Source organism: Phascolarctos cinereus, unplaced genomic scaffold (genome assembly GCF_003287225.1).
Source record: "Phascolarctos cinereus isolate Bilbo 61053 unplaced genomic scaffold, phaCin_HiC Scaffold_3;HRSCAF=262, whole genome shotgun sequence".
NCBI classification, from domain to species: domain Eukaryota; kingdom Metazoa; phylum Chordata; class Mammalia; order Diprotodontia; family Phascolarctidae; genus Phascolarctos; species Phascolarctos cinereus.
Genome location: NW_027555736.1, coordinates 147,434,552 through 147,452,322, shown reverse-complemented (window position 1 = coordinate 147,452,322; position 17,771 = coordinate 147,434,552). Strand labels below are relative to the sequence as shown.

Here is a 17,771-nt window from a genome sequence, read left to right as displayed (position 1 = left end):
TACAACAATTGACTGTACCTCACTTGTCATCACCGACTAAGCAATTTAGAAAACACATTGAAAACAGACACATTCTAATGGCTTAAAAGTTAACTTGCTTCCCAACGCACTTAATATCGTCTGGACGTAGTTTACTCCCATGAAAAGACCTGGCGTAACATAAATTTCAAAATGGCGACTTTGTGCTTTGGTTCTTACATAGCAGCAGAATGAGGGTAATGCAACCAGGATGAGGCAAATATTTCTGTTACCTGAGGTAAAATGTCAGAGGCTCCTATAGCAGCAAGTCTTAGGGACCCACCAAGAACATAGCTAGGCATATTTTAGGGAAAAGGTGAATTATAAGAGATACTTCTTGCTATTGACATTGGCTAGGCTGGAGTAGAGAAATGAAAGTGGGGTGTTCTGCTTCCCTTCACTTTAAAGGATTTTTTCTTCTCAGAATCAAGTTAAGTACGTAAGTCTAAAATAACTCAACACTTTCTATGTACCCAATGATGCTTATTACCATCCTTGATTAGTTTAATAAGACACATCTCTAAAGAACTAGGTAATTGTAAAAGACAGTTCCAGAAGGAACCTTTAATCCAATCATAAGACTATAGGTGATTAATTGTGGTACATTAATCTGTGACTTTATTACGATGCCATTAAGACCAATAAGCATGGGGAATACACAAATTTGAAAGAGAATTTTGAAATAATGTTAAATGGGAAAAAAACAGAAAACCAGAAGAATAGAGTACATATAGTACTCTATATGTAAAGAAAAATGAATGAGAATGAATAAATAAAGAATTGCAATGGAGACTTAAAAATGACCGAAAAGTTGTTGTAGTTTATGTATTGAAATTAATTTAAATGTAATTTAGTTGTTATTTCTGATATTTAATGTGAAAATTTAAAAATAAAATGTAATTTAAAAAAAGAAAACTAGTCAGCTGACCAGCATGCTCCTTATCTATGTCAGTCAATATGAAACTTTCCTGGGAATTTTGAAACCTGGAAACAAATTTCAGGGTGAGGTACCTTTCCAGTTTTATCAGGCAGATAGGCCACTGACTTTCATCACAGTTGTGGATACATGAAGAAGGGAGAAGGACTGAGCACTTTTTTCAAGAAGACTTGCTATTAGTAGATTGTATTGGATTTCCTTGCTAGTTTACAAGGGATTTGTGGCTTGGGATACATCATTAATGGTGGTGTAACACTGCCTTGCACTTTTGTAAAGTTCTTTGAGCTTTTTAAGCACTTTCACATTGGTTATTTCACCAGCACTGATAGCAGCCCTGTCAGGTGAGTAGGGCAAGGATTCCATCCTTAATTTACACATGGGGAAACTGGGGCCCAAAGAGATTTAAATAACTTGTCCAAGGTCCCTTAGTTAGTCAGAGTGGAGCTGGGACTTGAATTCAGATTTATTGATTCTTGCTCTAGTACTTGAAAGTTAAAATAATAATAATAATAAGCAGAGATGAACATGATTGCCCCAGTTGTCTATAGTACCATCTCTAATGAGCTATATTAGTTACATGGCATAGCACTGACTCCTTCAGACACCAGCTTTTTACTTATTTATAAGTACTTGAGGAATTAAGCCCCAAACATTTATACAATGTTTAGAAAGAGAAATACGTGCTTAAAAGGACTTGCTCATTGCTTAAACAATTCTATTTATGCAAAAGATTCATGTAACTTTATAAAGGTTTTCAGGGACTTTAAAGTATTTTAAATGTTCTGTTAGACTGTACTAGTAACAGATGTTTAATGACATGTTTAAGTTTTTGTTTTGCTAAAAAAAAAGCAATAGATTACTTGATATTTTCTTTAAAAATCACAACAAAAATTCCACAACTTTTAAAGCAGGTTGAAGATTCATCATATCTCACGCCTTCCTGATGATAAATCAAGGGACTACTGTAAAATCCACATGACAATAGTAGCAAGATTTCTCATTTGCCTAAAAACAGAATCCTTTCCAAAGCACAATCTTTTGTGACACTTCTTGTTCTTTTTCATAATAAGACAGATGGTGTCAGTAATTGCCTATATATTTAATTAAGTAAAAAAGCTGCACAGGGAGGATTTGGCAAAAGTAGGAAATTTCAAGTTATGCTATGAGGAAAAGGAAAAAGTGAAACAAGGCAGAAGCCCAAGGTTTATCACTGAGTAAAGGAAATCTTATGTCTACCCCCTCAATAGCCATATGCTAATCTACGGGGCTGCCCACAATAGTCCTCCCTGTGGGGCTAAAGGTCCCCATCCAAATGCTGAATGATGGGCCCCTGCCGAGGAGTTCTGAGTTTCAGGGTTATTTTGTGTTTGTTTGTTTTTGTTTTACAAACAGGTTTTTGACCAGCTAGAAGGTAATGGCTCCATCTGTTCTCTAAATCTCTGTCAAATGGTGACAGGATTCTTCCAGTGGCCATTCCAATTTCTCCTTTCAGACAAGCTGTTGCCCAGTTTTACATACCCAGTGGGCTAACCTTTCTGAAAGGGGAGAGGAATCTCAGGGAAGGCACTAGCTTCTACTTAGAGTGGGTGGTTCAGGAAAACCAATTGGGCATTAGAAGTGCATTTGTTTGCTTTCTATGGTCCCACATGAATCCGTCTTTTGGATCAATAGATACAAGGCACTTTTCAGTTGCAGTTGTAATGTGTGACCTTCAACAAGCTACTTGACTTCTGAGTCTCAGTTTTCTCATCGTTAAAATGAGGATAATAATCCCTGTCCTACCTACCTCACAGAGTAATGTGAGAAACAGGTTAGATCGTTCACTCATTCAACAAAATTTTTAAGCACTTACTGTGTGCACCATGCAAAGTGCAAAAAGGGAAACAAAAGTATGGTGCCTGATCTCATGGAGCTTATAGTCTAGTAATGAATGTGAAAACATTTTGTAACTATATTATTGTTATTATTTACCATTTCTACCTAGATTCCTGGAACTTAAAACTGGCTATCACCCATCATTGCATTTCAATCTGTCAGCAATTCTATTAAATTCTACAGACATTTGTTAAAACACTTTCTATGTTCAAGTACCTATGAGGTTTTCTTCTCTCCATCCTTATCTGTCTTCCAGTGTATCCTTTATACCACTGCCAGATGTCTAGATCTGGCCCACCTTGCACACAGATCTGGTCACGATTCTGTTTCTTGCAATCCCAAGCTTGCCAAACCTTCTTGCTTAGAATGTTATCCTATACTCCTTTTTTTATTGACTGGATTGCTACCCCTCCTTCAAAGCCCAAATCAAATACCAATTCTTCTGGAAGTTTCCTGATAACCCAACTGATATTAACTTCATCCTCAGAGCTGACATTTCACATCTTTAATGCATTTATCATGTAATATAATTATGTAACATAGTTATGTGTGCTTTATGTCCCTACCCGATTGTAAGCTCTGTGAGGGCAGGAACCATATCATATCTAAACTTTGTGTCTCCCCTAGGGGGTATTTAATGATTGTTGAGATTTAATTGGTCTAGGGGACTAAGGCTTGGGCCTCTAATTTAGCTTCCTTCTGGTGTTAAATACATAAGTATAGAAGTACAAAAATGTAAAAAAATTTAAAAGTCTAAATAAAAAAATACAAAATAAAAAGAACAGGAAAAGTCCCTAGCTTTAGTCTCAGCTTTACATATGCACTTCTGACTGGGGTACTAACATGGCCAATAATATAGGCAGAGAGGCTGCATCTAACTCAGTCAATTCTGTAGTCTTGAAGAATATCCTTTCCAAGTTATGGCTACGCAGACTTTCTTTGGTTAACTATTAGATGGTCTATAAAAGCCACATCTCATTCTAATCCTGAACTTGAACCATGAGGCTGTCCTGAGTCAGGCTTGCCTCACAAGAGGCCTCAGGGAATTTAGAGTTTAGTTGAGGAGATTAAAAAAATACAACATATATTCACATAAAATATATTTATGAAATTGTAGATGCATGTGCAAATATTGTATCATACACAAATCTTGGACAGGATGCAATTCCAAGTGGTGGGCATGGAAATTGGGACCTATCAATCACAAATAACAATAAATTAAACTTAATTAGGGGTATTTGAGAGTGGTTAAAAGAACATGAGTGGTCAGTAATGCCCTTTCTCCCTTACAATTTTATAGAATTAGGCTGCTTCCCACTTGCCCTGTCCCATCTTGGTTGATCTATCTCTTGACAGCTTCAAATTTGTTTTGGTTGAGGTTAAGTCTTGCTATATGGCCCTTTTAATTTGGCTTACTCCTAATTCAGGTCTAATCCTGACATATTCCACCCCCACTCCCACCCCTCCCCAGCCAGGGCCAGCAGGACCAGGAAGGACACCAAGGTAAGGCATGTTGCAGCCACCACAACCCCAATGTTTCTAACACTGCTATACAGGAAGAATCAGGTTAAAATGGACATCAAGGACAACCTTTAAGGGAGAAAGAAGTTATTCAAAAATTAACTTGCATACTGAATTGTCAAAAAGATTTAGAGTTGGAAGAGACTTTGGAGGTCATCTAGTCCAATCCTCTAATTTGGTAGATGACTAAATTAAGACCCCAGAGAAGTTAAGTGAGTTACCCAAGGTCTCAGCTAACTGGTCATTGAGTATCAGGGATGGTATACAAAATCATTCTACCTGACTCCAATGCAGGCGTCTTTCCATGTTACCACACTAACTCTTGCCAGCTAGGAGCCATTTTCTGCTTTTCCTCCAGATGCCTTTCCAAGTCATTTTTCAATTACTAATCACTGCTACTGGTAGAGGTGGGGTTTCAGGGAGAAAGGGTAAAAGTAGAACCTGAAATGGTTGTCCCAACTGACCATATCCTAGGTGATCGCTCTTGGTATAGTTTGGCAGAAGGTCTTTAAGTGCAGGTAAAGAAGTATGGTTTTGTTTTGAAGAGAAGCTAGGAGACAAGGCAGGACTTTAAACAAAGAAGTGACATTACCAAAGCAGGTCTTTTAAAAAGTAGGTCTTTCTGGAAAAAAAAACCCAAACCTCTCTTTTCTCCCTTTCTTTTTAACTCTTTTTTTTAAAAAAAACAAAAGATGGCTTGTTAGATAATCAGGGAAGAATATATTCAGATTTGAAGGTGATGTAAAAACAAAAAAAATCAATATATTTTTTTTAAAAGCTAGTTCTAGAAACTAGAAACTTGTAGGATGGGTTAGTACAGGCAGGGACTAAAGGAATGGGTTTTGTCTTAAGTTTTAGCCAAGACCTAAGATTTATTATCCAGTCCTAAATTCTATGAATGTATTTGTTTAAAGTGGAATCCTTAATTTTGCCCTTAAGTCTAGGGCCTTGTACTGGACTGACAAAGACACTGCTAGTTGCCTGGCTCCATGACAGAGGCAATCTTTGTCATTTTCACTGTGCAACATGTCATCACCATCACCAGCGTCCTACTGGTACATTTTCTCTTCCTTTACAGATTTCTCTCATTGACATCGATGCAGATTCTTTAAAAGTACAAGTCTTTTATTTTAATGTTTTTAAACCCTTTGGGGTCTATTTTCCCTTCCCTAGGCATTAGCTTGTGATTAACTATGTGCTTATTATAGAATTTAAAAACAGTAAATAATAGGCAATTCTGTATATATTCAAGGCCTATTAAATTTTAATTTAGAGGTAACTGTTAACCTTTATATGTATATATTTTACATAATATGCATATATACATATATACATATGTATGCATGCACAAACACATACAAAGATATATACATTTTTTCCTTAATGATAAGATGTAAATCTCATAGTGCTTTCTTGGAGAATGTCTTCTGTACCTTTGAAAAAAGAGGTAGTGAGAGCTAGGAAAAAGGAAAAGGGGAAAAAAAAGAACTGAAATGAATCCTGGCAATACATTGATTTGTGTGCTTCTTTAATGAGTGATTAGACCTCTGCTGTCCTTGGTTTTTCATTCTGAAAAACGGATTTATTGTTTTTTGAGATTTCTCTCTCATCCCTAGGATTAATGATGTGATGAACTTCAGTATTCCGAACTTCCCAGATTACAATGTTAATAACAGTAATGGTTTATATTTTATAATGCATTTAGTTTTTCAAAGCACTCTCATTCCCTATACTCCCAATAGATTCTCAAAACAATCGTTTGAGGAGGCATCCACACAAATTTGACAGACAAGAAAATTTAGGGATATGGAGGGTAAATGAACTACTGTGCACCAGACACAGTGCTAAGCCCTTTACAATTATCTCATTTGCTCTTCACAACAACCCTGTGAACTAGGTACTATCGTTATTCTTGTTTTACAGGTGAGGAAATTGAGGCAGGCAGGGGTCAACAGATTTGCTTGGGGTCACACAGCTATTAAGTGTCTGAAGGCAGACTCCTGACTCCAGATAAAGGGCTCTGGCCCCTGCACTCTCTGGCTACCTAAGTTATATGTCTTAAGTTGTCATATCTGGCTAGTGGTGGAGCTGAGACTAGAAGCTGTTTTTTGCCTCTCTACTTAATACAAGAAAAAGTTTTCCTGAAACCAAACTCTTTATCTTTCCCCTCAAAACCCTGACTTCTTCCTCACTTCTCCATTTCTGTGGAAAGCTCTACCATCCTTCCAATCTCCTAGGAACTGTAACCTTGGCTCATCTCCCTCTGTGGCATCTCTCACATTCAGCCTTTTGTCTTCATTCCTGCAGCTACCAGCTTACTTCAGTCTCTCCTCACCTCTCATCTAGAATGACTAGACCAACCCCCTAATTGGCTTCTCTACCTCCAAGCTCTTGTCACTTTAATCCCTCCTACACTGTGCTGCCAAAGGGATTTTCCTTAAACTCAGATCTGACCATGTCACTCTCTTACTCAGTCAACTGCAGTGAGTCTCTATTGCCTCATGGACAAATTATAAACTCCTCTGTTAGCTTGTAAAGCTCTGCATTCAGCAAATTGGCCTCCTTTCTCGTTTCTCTCACGTGACATGCCATCTCCTTTCTCTGTACCTTTACCTGGAATGCAATTCCTCTTAACCTATACCTCAGGAAATGTCTTTCATTCTCCAAGATGCAGCTCAAAAACCACCTTCTATAACACAGAATCAGAATCAGGATCTCCACAAACAGATGGTAGTTCTCTACCTCCCAAACTACCTTAATATGTAGCCACTTTATGCATATTTGTATTTATTCTCTCATATTCTTTATATGCTAATACAAGTGGACAACTATTTTAGACACTTATGGTCTTAGAAAGTTGCCTGAGAGGCAGATTTAAAAAAAAACCTGGAAAGACTTACATGTATTGATGCAAAGTGAAGTGAGCAGAACCAGGAGAATATCTTACACAGTAGCAGCAACATTGTGTGATGATTAACTATGATTGACTTAGCTCTTCTCAGTAATACAATGATCCAAGACAATTCCAAAAGATTCATGATAGAAAATACCAAACACATGTAGAGAAAGAACTGATGAAGTCTGAATGCAGATCGAAGCATACTATTTTCACTTCATTTTTTTCATGTTTTTTTCTTTTGGTCTGTTTCTTCTTTCACAACATGACTAACATAGAAATATGTTTTACATGATTACACATGTAAAACCTATATCAAATTGCTTATTGTCTTAGAAAAGGGGATGGGAGGGAGAAAATTTGCAACTCAAAATTTATAGAAAAAGAATGCTGGGGCAGCTAGGTGGTACAGTGGATAGAGCTCTGGCCTTGGAGTCAGGAGGACCTGAGTTGAAATCTGGCCTCAGACACTTGAAACTTACTAGCTGTGTGACCCTGAGCAAGTCACTTAATCCTGAATACCTCACCAAGAAGCAAAAAAAAAATGTTAAAAATTGACTTTACATGTAATTGGGAAAAATAAAATATTATTTAAAAGAAAAAAACAAAGAAAGTTGTCTGAAAGGTTAAATAGCTTGCCCAGGTACACCCAGCCAATGTGTCTCAGAAGCAGGACTTGAACCTAAACTGTCTTGCAGGACTCCACGGCTGGGCCTCTATCCACTATGACATTTTGCCTACCAAGATTAGTGCTAAAATACTATTACCTCTTTTTTAGATATGAAGAAACTGAGGCTCAGAGATATTAAATAATTTGCCTATGTAACACAAATAACAGTAATAATAAGCATTTACATAGTGCCTGCTATGGGCCAGGTATCATGCAAAGTGCTTTACAAGTGTTATCTCAGTTGATCTTCATAACAACCCTGGGAGGGAGGTGTTATTATTATCCTGTTTTACAGTTGAGAAAACTGAGGCAGAGAGAGGTTCAATGACTTACTCAGCATCACAGAGCTTGAAAGTATCTGAGGCTGGATTTGAACTCTGGTCTTCCTAACTCTAGGCCTAATGCTCTAGCCATTGGGCCATGTAGCTGCCTATTAAGTGTTTGGAGGCAGAATTTGAATTTGAGTCTTCCTGGCTTCAGATCTAGCCATCTATTCACTATTTGATACTGCGTCTCTGAAATGCCTTTTGTTGCCTCTAATCTATTATAGCAGCCATTTTCTGGTCAAGTCCCTTGAAAATTGGTCTTCCTCTGCCATTTACTTAAATCTTTTATGATTTATGATTATTTAACCTAGCAAATATTTGAGTTCTGTTCCCCCAACTAGACTACAAATCCCTGGAGGGCAGGCACCATTTCTTTTGCTCCTTTCTATCCCCTGCCATGTCCCATACAAGGCTTTGCACATAGTAGGCAGTGATGTATTGTTAACTTTTCTTGAATCTCTTGAAAGGGAATAGGCAAGTATCGCTGACCTAGATCTTGGGGTCATAGGATTTTGATCTGTAAAGGACCTTAAAGGCACGGAAGCCATCATTGCCCTGGCCCCTGCCCTCCATGAGTCCTTTGTTCTGGCACTGAGGATGTCTCCTTAACTGAGTGTTTACATTCTCTGGATAAAGTTAGCTCCTGATAAATGGTGAGCTAATATTCCACTCATCTCCCTAGTGAAGAGCAATGTCTGGGTTTGCCCTTTCCCCTTTGTACTTCTGTCCCTTGCTGCTCCTCAGCTCCATCTCTGGTTTGGCTGAGGACTTCCTTTGCTTATTCTTCCATCACCTCTCCTGCTAACTCCATCTGCTGCCATTACTGGCTCCCAGGTGCACGTGTTTCCTTTGGAGGAGCCCTATGACTGTTCAGGTTTACTTTCAGGGAACCACGTCTGATCTCCCTTCTGTGGTCCTCCTTTTTCTTCTTTATCTCCCAATTCTTCTTCACTCTCTTCATTTGTCTATGCCTTCACTCTCCCTTTTAAGTGCCTGCCAACATGTTTATCGATTGACTGTTTTAAAAGCCAAGTGCAAGAAAAAAGTCTAGTTGCATTAACTGACTGAGGATTAATCACTCATCCTCTATGCAGTCAATATCACAGTGAGGGCAAAGTGAATACCCAGGAGCAGGTTGCTTCAAACCTTATCAAAGAACTATCCATATCAAAGGAAACTGAGGCCTAATTAACCTGACATCATTAATTCCAGAACAAAGTCCTTATTGGGCAGTGATACCCAGAACAAGTTGGACATAGAGTGCCTACAATTAAAAACTAAATTGTTGTGGGGCAGTTCAGAGAAAGATGGAGCAAGGTTTGGATAGTTGAGAAAGCAATAAAACTGGGACTCATTTTTCAAATATGGGTAGTGTTTGGCTAGGCAGAAGGAGAGAAAAATGTATTCTAGGTTTGTGTGCATGTGTGTGTGTGTGTGTGTGTGTGTGTGTGTGTGTGTGTGTATGGGGGGGGCAACATGAGCAAAGGTTTAATCTCTTTTGAAATGATCTATTTCCAAGAGTATTGCATTTGCTGGGCTCTATGTTTGATTCTTATTATATCACAAACAAGCACACAGAAACACACAGATTATTTCATTTTGTCTGTGGTTATGTATCATCAAAACAGTTTCTAAAAGCAGCTATGGATTTTTTTTAACTTTTCTGATCTACAGAATCAGATCATCAGTTGAACCACATGACACACTAAGAAGCATTACAATTATGATTATCTAATGATCTAAATGCTTCCAGTTGTAATAACTCTTAACCTAAGTGTATATTGCTTTAATAGCAAGTAACTAAATGTTGAAATAAAGACAGAAAATAAACCTATACAGAAATACAACAGAAAGCAACCTTTTAGTCGGTAGGCCCTTCGTTACCTTCTAATTATTATTATTTTTTTCCTACCTCACTAAAGAGGATAGAAGAGACTTGGTGATGAAACTTAGCAGTTAAATAATGCAGAACATCATTTTACTGTTTCCGTGCTGGCAAAGCAGGCCATCTGGAAAACCACCACATATTACAGCACTCACTTTGCACAGGGGCATGGTGGGTGATTTTCAAAACTGTCAGAAAATAAACCAGGGGTTTTGCAGACAATTACAGGATCATAGGATTGAAAGCTGAAAGGGACCTTAGAGATTATCCAAGCCTTTTGCAGATGAAAAACCAAACTCTAGACAGAGGAAATAACTTGCCCATGATTAAACAGGTAGGAATACAAGTTGTCTGACTCCAGATCTAGAGGTTTTCCCTTACATGACCATCCTTTGTTGGTTTCTTCATCCATGTCATGCCCACTAGCTGCAGGTATAACCCTGTCCTGAGCCTTCTCTTTTGTTTCTACCCTCTTTCATTGGGTGATCACATCAGCTCCCATAGGTTCATTCATCAACTCTATGCAGATGATTCTCAGATCTATATATCTATCCCTAGTCCTTTTTATGGATCTCCAGCCTCATGTCACCGGCTACCTATTAGACATTTGGGGTAGGATATCTAGTAGGCATCTTAAGCTCGATGTGACCCAAACAAAAATCATTACTACCTTTCCACCTTAACCTACCTTTCTTTTGAACTTCCTCTTACTCTTCAAGGCAATATCATCCCCCTAAGTCACCCAAGTTCACATCCTTGGTCTCATCCTCAGCTTCTCATTCTCACTCACCCCACTTATCCAATGAGTTTCCAAATCTTTTATTTTTATTTCCCCAACATCTCTCATCTTATATAACCCCTTCTCTATACCCATACAGATGTCACCTGAGCTCAGGAACACCAGCATCTCTTGCTGGGACTATTGCAATTGGTTTGCCTGCCTCATGTCTCTTTCCATTCCAGTCCATCCTCTATGTAGCTGCCAAAGTGATTCTCCTAAGGCACAGCTCTGACCATGCCATACCCTTCCCCCAATTCTATAAACTCTAGTGGCTCCTTATCACATCTAGGATCCAATATAAACTCCTGTATTTTAGGATTTAAAGCTCTTTACATCTCGGCACCTTCTTGTCTTTCCAGCCTTCAATGTACTCTACAGTTCAGGCATACTGTCCTGTCTGTTGTTCTTCACTTACCGTGAGCCATCCCCCCTCTGTGCTTTTGCCTTAGCTGTTCCCCGTGCCAGGATTGCTCTCCCTCATCACCTTTACCTTTTGGAATCCCTGGCTTTCTTTGAGACTCAGCTCGAACACCCCCTTCTGTAGGAGGCCTCTTCTGGTCTCTCCTCTCCCTGTTCTCCTCTATGCAGCTGCTAATGCCTTTTCCTCCAGGGTTACCTTTTATCTTCTGTACAGATCTTGTAGATTCCCATATGAAGTCCTTGCTGGCTCCTCCATCAGAATGTAAGGCAGAGAATCCTTTTTCTTTTTGTGTGCCCCACGTAGAAAGAGCCTAATAAATGTTCATTGATTAGTTGGTTGATTGATTGATTACACAGTACAGCACTGTGCTGGCTTTACAAAATAAAGCCAAAAAAGTCCAGCTCTTTGAGGAGTTTACATTAGAAACATCCCTTAGTACTTCCATCCAAAAGAAAAGGCCCTGTTAAATTCTAAAGCTATGGAAAGATTTTATGGCTACACACACACACGCACACATGCACACGCACACACAGAGGAAAGGCAAACCCTTAGCCCAGGTTTTAGTTTTGTATCTGCCATTCCATCTTTCACTCCTTGAGAGGCCAAAAATGCTTTGAAATTAAGAGATTGGGGGACCCTGAGAGCCACTGGTAGTTTGCTAGAAGATTGCTATTACAATGATTCAAATTCAGAACAGTTTAGCCTGCATAAATTAAGCGGCAAGGTACATAGACTTACTGGGCCTACACCAGAGTAAAGACACAAAGACACATGCTTCAGGGATGAGCAGATACAGTACAAGAAAAGAAGACTGAAGCTGGCTGACGACTTGGGGCTGTTGTATAGACCAAAGAGCTTGGTGCCTGGGCCAAGGACTCTTTAGGAGAGAGGAAACGACCTCCTACAGAAGGTGATGCTCCAGCTGAGCCTTGAAGGAAGCCAAGGATTCCAAGAAATGAAGGTCGTAAGGGAGACCAATTTTAGCCAAAACCCTGAGGAACAAACTGACCTTTATGGGGGCAAAACGTACTCAGTTTTCCCCAGTCTCATCACTGAGCATGTTAGGACTTTCACCTTTTTTCTAAAAGAGCTATAGCAGAAAAAGCCTCATGGTTTTACAATAAAAGACTCCACTCTTTTTAGGAAGAAATAGCATTCCAGAGAAGAACTCCAGGTAAAGCTAAAGACTGGAAACAGAAAAAGAAGAAACTTCCACTTTTACCAAAACCCTGAGAAACAAACTGATCTTTACAGGGGTGGGGACAGTGAGTCTTTTTTGTCCTTAGTGTCATGACTGAGCAGGTTAGGGCTTCTGTCTTCTTGTTCTTCCTTGTTGTTGTTGTTGTTGTTGTTCTTCTTCTTCTTCTTCTTCTTCTCCTTTTTTATAAGGAAAGTGGCCAGTGAGTAGCCTGATGGACTAATTGACCACTTTTTCTTTTCTTTCCTTTTCTCTTTCTTTCTTTCTTTCTTTCTTTCTTTCTTTCTTTCTTTCTTTCTTTCTTTCTTTCTTTCTTTCTTTCTTTTTCTTTCTTTTCTTTCTTTCTTCCTTCTCCTCCCTCCCTCCCTCTCTTTCTTCTTCTTCCTTCTTCCTTCCTTCCTTCCTTCCTTCTTCTTTTCTTCTTCTTCTCTTTCTTCGAGCAATTGGTTAAGTGACTTGCTCAAGGTCATACAGCTAGTATAATGTCTGCGCAGGCAATTGGGGTTAAGTGACTTGCTCAAGGTCATACAGCTAGTAAATGTCTGCGGCCAGATTTGAATGGACCAGTGCTCTTTCCACTGCGCCATCTAGCTGCCCCTTCTGTCTTTTTCTAAAATAGCTATAGCAGAAAAAGTCTAAGGACCTTTAAGTGAAAAGCGTCCATTCCTCCTAAAAGGAAGAAATAACACTGCAGGTAAGAGCTCTAGCTAAAACCAGAGGCTCAGGGAGAGAGGTCTTCCTTCAGGGACCAGCAGACACAGTACATTGGGCCTAGCTGCGACCATGGAAACAAAGGAATAGTTTTGATCCGTAGCTGTGAGAGACTGGTTGGAAAGAACACATAACAAAGACTACATCTGACAGAGCTCTCTCTTGGCAAAGCAGCAGCAAGTAGTCTCAGAGCTAATAGCTTAGTCATACTACTGAAAATCTTTGGTAGTCCTGAAGCATTACAGATGTGAATTACCCCTCCAGGTGTATACCTTGGCTATACATATTTCCTGTGTGTGACAATCTTCCCATTAATAGCATATGTGTGGGACAGTGTAGCTTAGGTTTATGGGCAAAATGTTTTATCTCTACTTTTCTTAGTATATTATTCCATTAAATGCCTTTGCTTTGAGATACCTGTGTCGTCTTGATTAGAAAACGTAAAGCCACCAGTGGGGGCTCCTAAGGTGCAAATTTTTTGGGGGGGGGGCTAGGCATGGGGGTTAAGTGACTTGCCCAGGGTCACACAGCTAATGTGTGTTATGTGTCTGAGGCCAGATTTGAACTCGGTCCTCCTGACTCCAGGGCCGGTGCTCTATCCACTGTGCCACCTAGCTGCCCCAAAATCAGTCTAATTTTTTTTTTTAGGCAACTGGGGTTAAGTGACTTGCCCAGGGTCACCTAAGGTGCAATTTTGAGAGCATAGAGCTCCACAGAATAACTTGAATCTAGGGGTAGCCTTCTCTAGGAAACCCTAGAAGAATTGGAGGTTGCCCCAAGTTGTTACAAATGCTATTAAAATATAAGTAAAAAATCTTTTTCTGATCTTATGTAGTACTTTGTTTTATGCCTTCTAATGCACTGATTTGTATGGCTGTTACAGTTATCTGTGAAGATCTTTTATTAGATATGTAAATCTCATGGGGTTTTCCTGAACCTGTTATCTCTCTTAGCACTAAACACAGGACCTCATAAATGTTTCTTGGAGTAAAATGAAAGAAGATGGCTAGGGTGAATGTTGGGGATCGTGGGTTTTTATAGCTGGGAGGGACCTTAGAAATCAATCTCAAAGTTTTCATTTTACAGAAAAGGAAACTGAGGCCCTGGAATTTTAAATGAAATATCCACGTTTCCACTGATAGTGGATTAGATTTCAGACTTACGACTGATTCCATGAAACATTATCACTTAGGATTCAAATTCTGGACTGTCAGTGGACATAGGATATGGTGTAAAATACCATTGGCAGAATCTGATTATCTAACCTTAAAACAGAGGCACATAGATGTGCTTTTTTTTTAAAAAGAAAAGAACTGAGTGAAGTAGCTACTAATTGAGATTTTGAACTGCATCTTACCATTAGAAAAATGAAATGCAGAAGGGTTAAAAGAGACTTATCTTAAGTCACAAAGAAAATGATTGGTAATGCCAGGAATAGGAAGGAAATAAGGACTTGTGACTCCATCCTAATGATAGATTTTGTATTTTAGGACAGACATCAGAGTTATTGATTCCCAGCACAGCATAAAATATTTTCTCTGTAGGGAAAATATTTTGAGACTGCTTATTGAGTATAGAACGAAATTGCTAATGAAATTGCTAATCTAGGCATTTTTCAGCATATGTTGATGGCATCTGGCTTCATATCTTTGGGCCTAAACTTTGGTCTAAAAAGGCAATGGCTTGACCAACGTGAATAACACATTTACAGAAACAGATTGCTCAGAGGTTTACTGAATCTGAAAAGTGTTTAGATCCTCCCATTCTCTGTTGTACTGTATTGGGAAGTTGGAAGTCTTAACATGTTCAAATATTTCATGGGGCTTTATTCAACTCACCTGCTGTTCCAGGGTTTCTGGATGGATAAAGGTCACCAGGTCAATGCAGAAATAACCAACAATGCCTCTATCTTTACAGGCATTTCCTATTTGAAAACATAATGAGTTGAGAGCCTCTGGATCAATTGACGATTGTGGCATGGTGCTGCCAGAAGACAGCAAAGGGCCATCTGCATGGAGCTGGTCCCCTGTTGAAAGTATCTTTATTTCTCCTGTTGGCTCTATCAACATATCCACACTCAAGTTGGTGACATTTTCAGTGGGTGGAAATGCCTCAATCACACCACCTGGAGGAAAGAGAATGACATTTATAAAAGTAGTAAATATAGGTACACCTCAACCAAAATAATTTATTGTCTTTCTGAAAACGGAATATTGAGTGAAACAATGTTACAGGGGACAATTAGTTCTATATGAATGGAGCTGAGCACTGGCTGAGGATGGAGAAGCTACTAGTGTAGGGATATGCTTAGGATGGCAAGGGGAGGAGGAGGAGGAGTGGAAGCTGTAATGGTCTGATGTCAAGAACTGGCCAGATGTGTTTAGAGTGGATTTGGGGATATTATTTTAGACATTTGGTTATAATATTAAGGATTTTTTTTTTGCAATATGTCATTAGCTGGGAACAATATTATATGGATATACTTGTATCCATATTGATTCCCCTCCCCCCATATTGATTTTCTCTAGTTTGTCATAGACTTAGAGCTGGATGGGACTTTAGAGATAAATCCAGTCTGGGGAGGGGGGGAGTGTCTCAAACTGGGGTATGTGAACTGGTTTTTTAAAAATAATATTATATTTATAATCCTATTTACTTTATTTTATGCATTTTAAAACATTATTTTGAGAATGGGCCCATAGGATTCACCAGACTGCCAAAGAGGTCCACAACCCTTCAAAATAGTTAGGCACCTGTGGTCTAGCCAAATCCCCTTCATTTATAGCTGAGAGATAAATGCCCAGAGACATGGAGAGATTTGGCTGAGATCACACAGTCAAAGAGTGTTAGAAATCAGACTAAGACCCAGGTCTCCCTGCCTCTTAGTCTAGTGTTCATTCCAGTAAACCATCATCCTTCCTAAGATCTAATATGAGGGTCCCAACTTATGAAAAGATGACTGCTTGTGTTACATGACTTTAAGAAAACTATGTAGGAGTCCTTGTTTAAAATTTTCTCTCCAACATTTATTATAGTGCTTGAAGTTCCACCAATAGAGACTAACTTGCTTCGATTTAGGTATTGGGGTTTTTTCAGTAGCCTCCTATCCAAATTCAAGATAGCTTGACAAGCTGGTCAGGGAATTTGGGAATTTGCTTCGGAAGGAAAAAATGGGAATGGGAATAAAATCTATGGGAATAAAAGCCTGGAGAGACACCCAGGAAAGGGAGGAGGAAGAGACACTGAAAAAGTATTAAATACATATTCTCTACTTATAGAATCAGAGATGGAAGGAGGCCTTACAGGTTATCAGAACCACATCCTCATTTTACAGATGAGGAAACTGAGGCCCAGAAGGGTAAAGTGATTTGCTCAGAGTCATATAAAGAGTAAGTGCCCAAGCTAGGATTTGAATCCATTTGAATCTGACTCTAAATCCAGCATTTTCTACCATGCTATGCTTACGGCTCACTGTCCACAGGTCTAAACTATAAGCTTTGAATGGGAGTTGTTGGGTTAAACCCTAATAATTTAGAGCGGCTTCTTGATTATAGGCAGAGCTCCTTCTGTGGGTGAGCTCAGATTTGTATAGGACAGGGGGTTTTAACCTCATCGTGTGTCCTGGTCCCCTTTGGCAGCCTGGAGAAGCCTATGGACCGCTTCTCAGAATAATGTTTTAAAGGCATAAAATAAAATACATAGGATGACAAAGGAAGCCCATTATACTGAAATACAGTTGTGAAAATGCTAAAAAACAGAAAAACCAAACAAACTCACAGATCTGGATAGAGGATATGCTGCTTAAAGAGGAGCCCCCTGGAATGATCCACAATTTAAATGTTAGATAAAGATGTTTTTATAGAGTACAAACCACCTCCATGATAGATTCTGTCGTCACCTTTGTGTGTCAGCTCTTCAGTGCAAAATATTTAATTTCAACTCAATGTACTTTACCTCTCTCATCCTTGTCACTACCAGAGTTTTCTCATTGAAACTGAGGCTTTTTTCCTTCCAAAGCAAATCATTCCTGTTTTATTTTCAATTGCCTACCCTAGCACAATCCCATGACAATTTAGAAATCAAATAGAGCCCGGCATTCTTCAAAGGAAAGAAATAGGAATGGAGCAGGGGCTGCTGGAGTATTAGCATTATTTTCTTTCCTAGAGAAGCCTTATTAGTTTGACCTGAGAAGAACTCACAATCTCCCTTTACCAGTCCCTGGCAGTGGGGGGGAACCCCTTATGGTTATTGTTTTTGATGGCCCAGCTTCTGCCCTGCATCTAACCCTGACCCTTGTTTCCCACCATTAATAAAATATTAAAGTCACATGTTCCTGATCTCACCAAATGGAGAGTCTCCCAAAGTTAGGGATGGATTGCTGTTTTCTTTGGTGGGAGGAATATCTCCATTACTGAAATAATGGATTCTTGACATATTGAAATATATAATCTTGATCTACATTATAGATATATATGTGTGTATGTATTTCAAATGTATGGAGAGACAATATATATACACATAGATCTATAATT

The 17,771-nt window shown here is 39.0% G+C and overlaps 1 protein-coding gene across 4 annotated transcripts in view; it reads right to left on the bottom strand.

Moving 5' to 3' along the window:
- IQCH (IQ motif containing H) overlaps positions 1–17,771 on the bottom strand; it is a 146,873-nt gene that overhangs the window by 65,537 nt on the left and 63,565 nt on the right. For all 4 annotated transcript variants that reach the window (XM_078150622.1, XM_078150624.1, XM_078150625.1 and 1 more), the window contains one exon: positions 15,078–15,364. In XM_078150622.1, the coding sequence (XP_078006748.1) occupies positions 15,078–15,364 (287 nt within the window). The remainder of the gene's footprint in view (positions 1–15,077; positions 15,365–17,771) is intronic.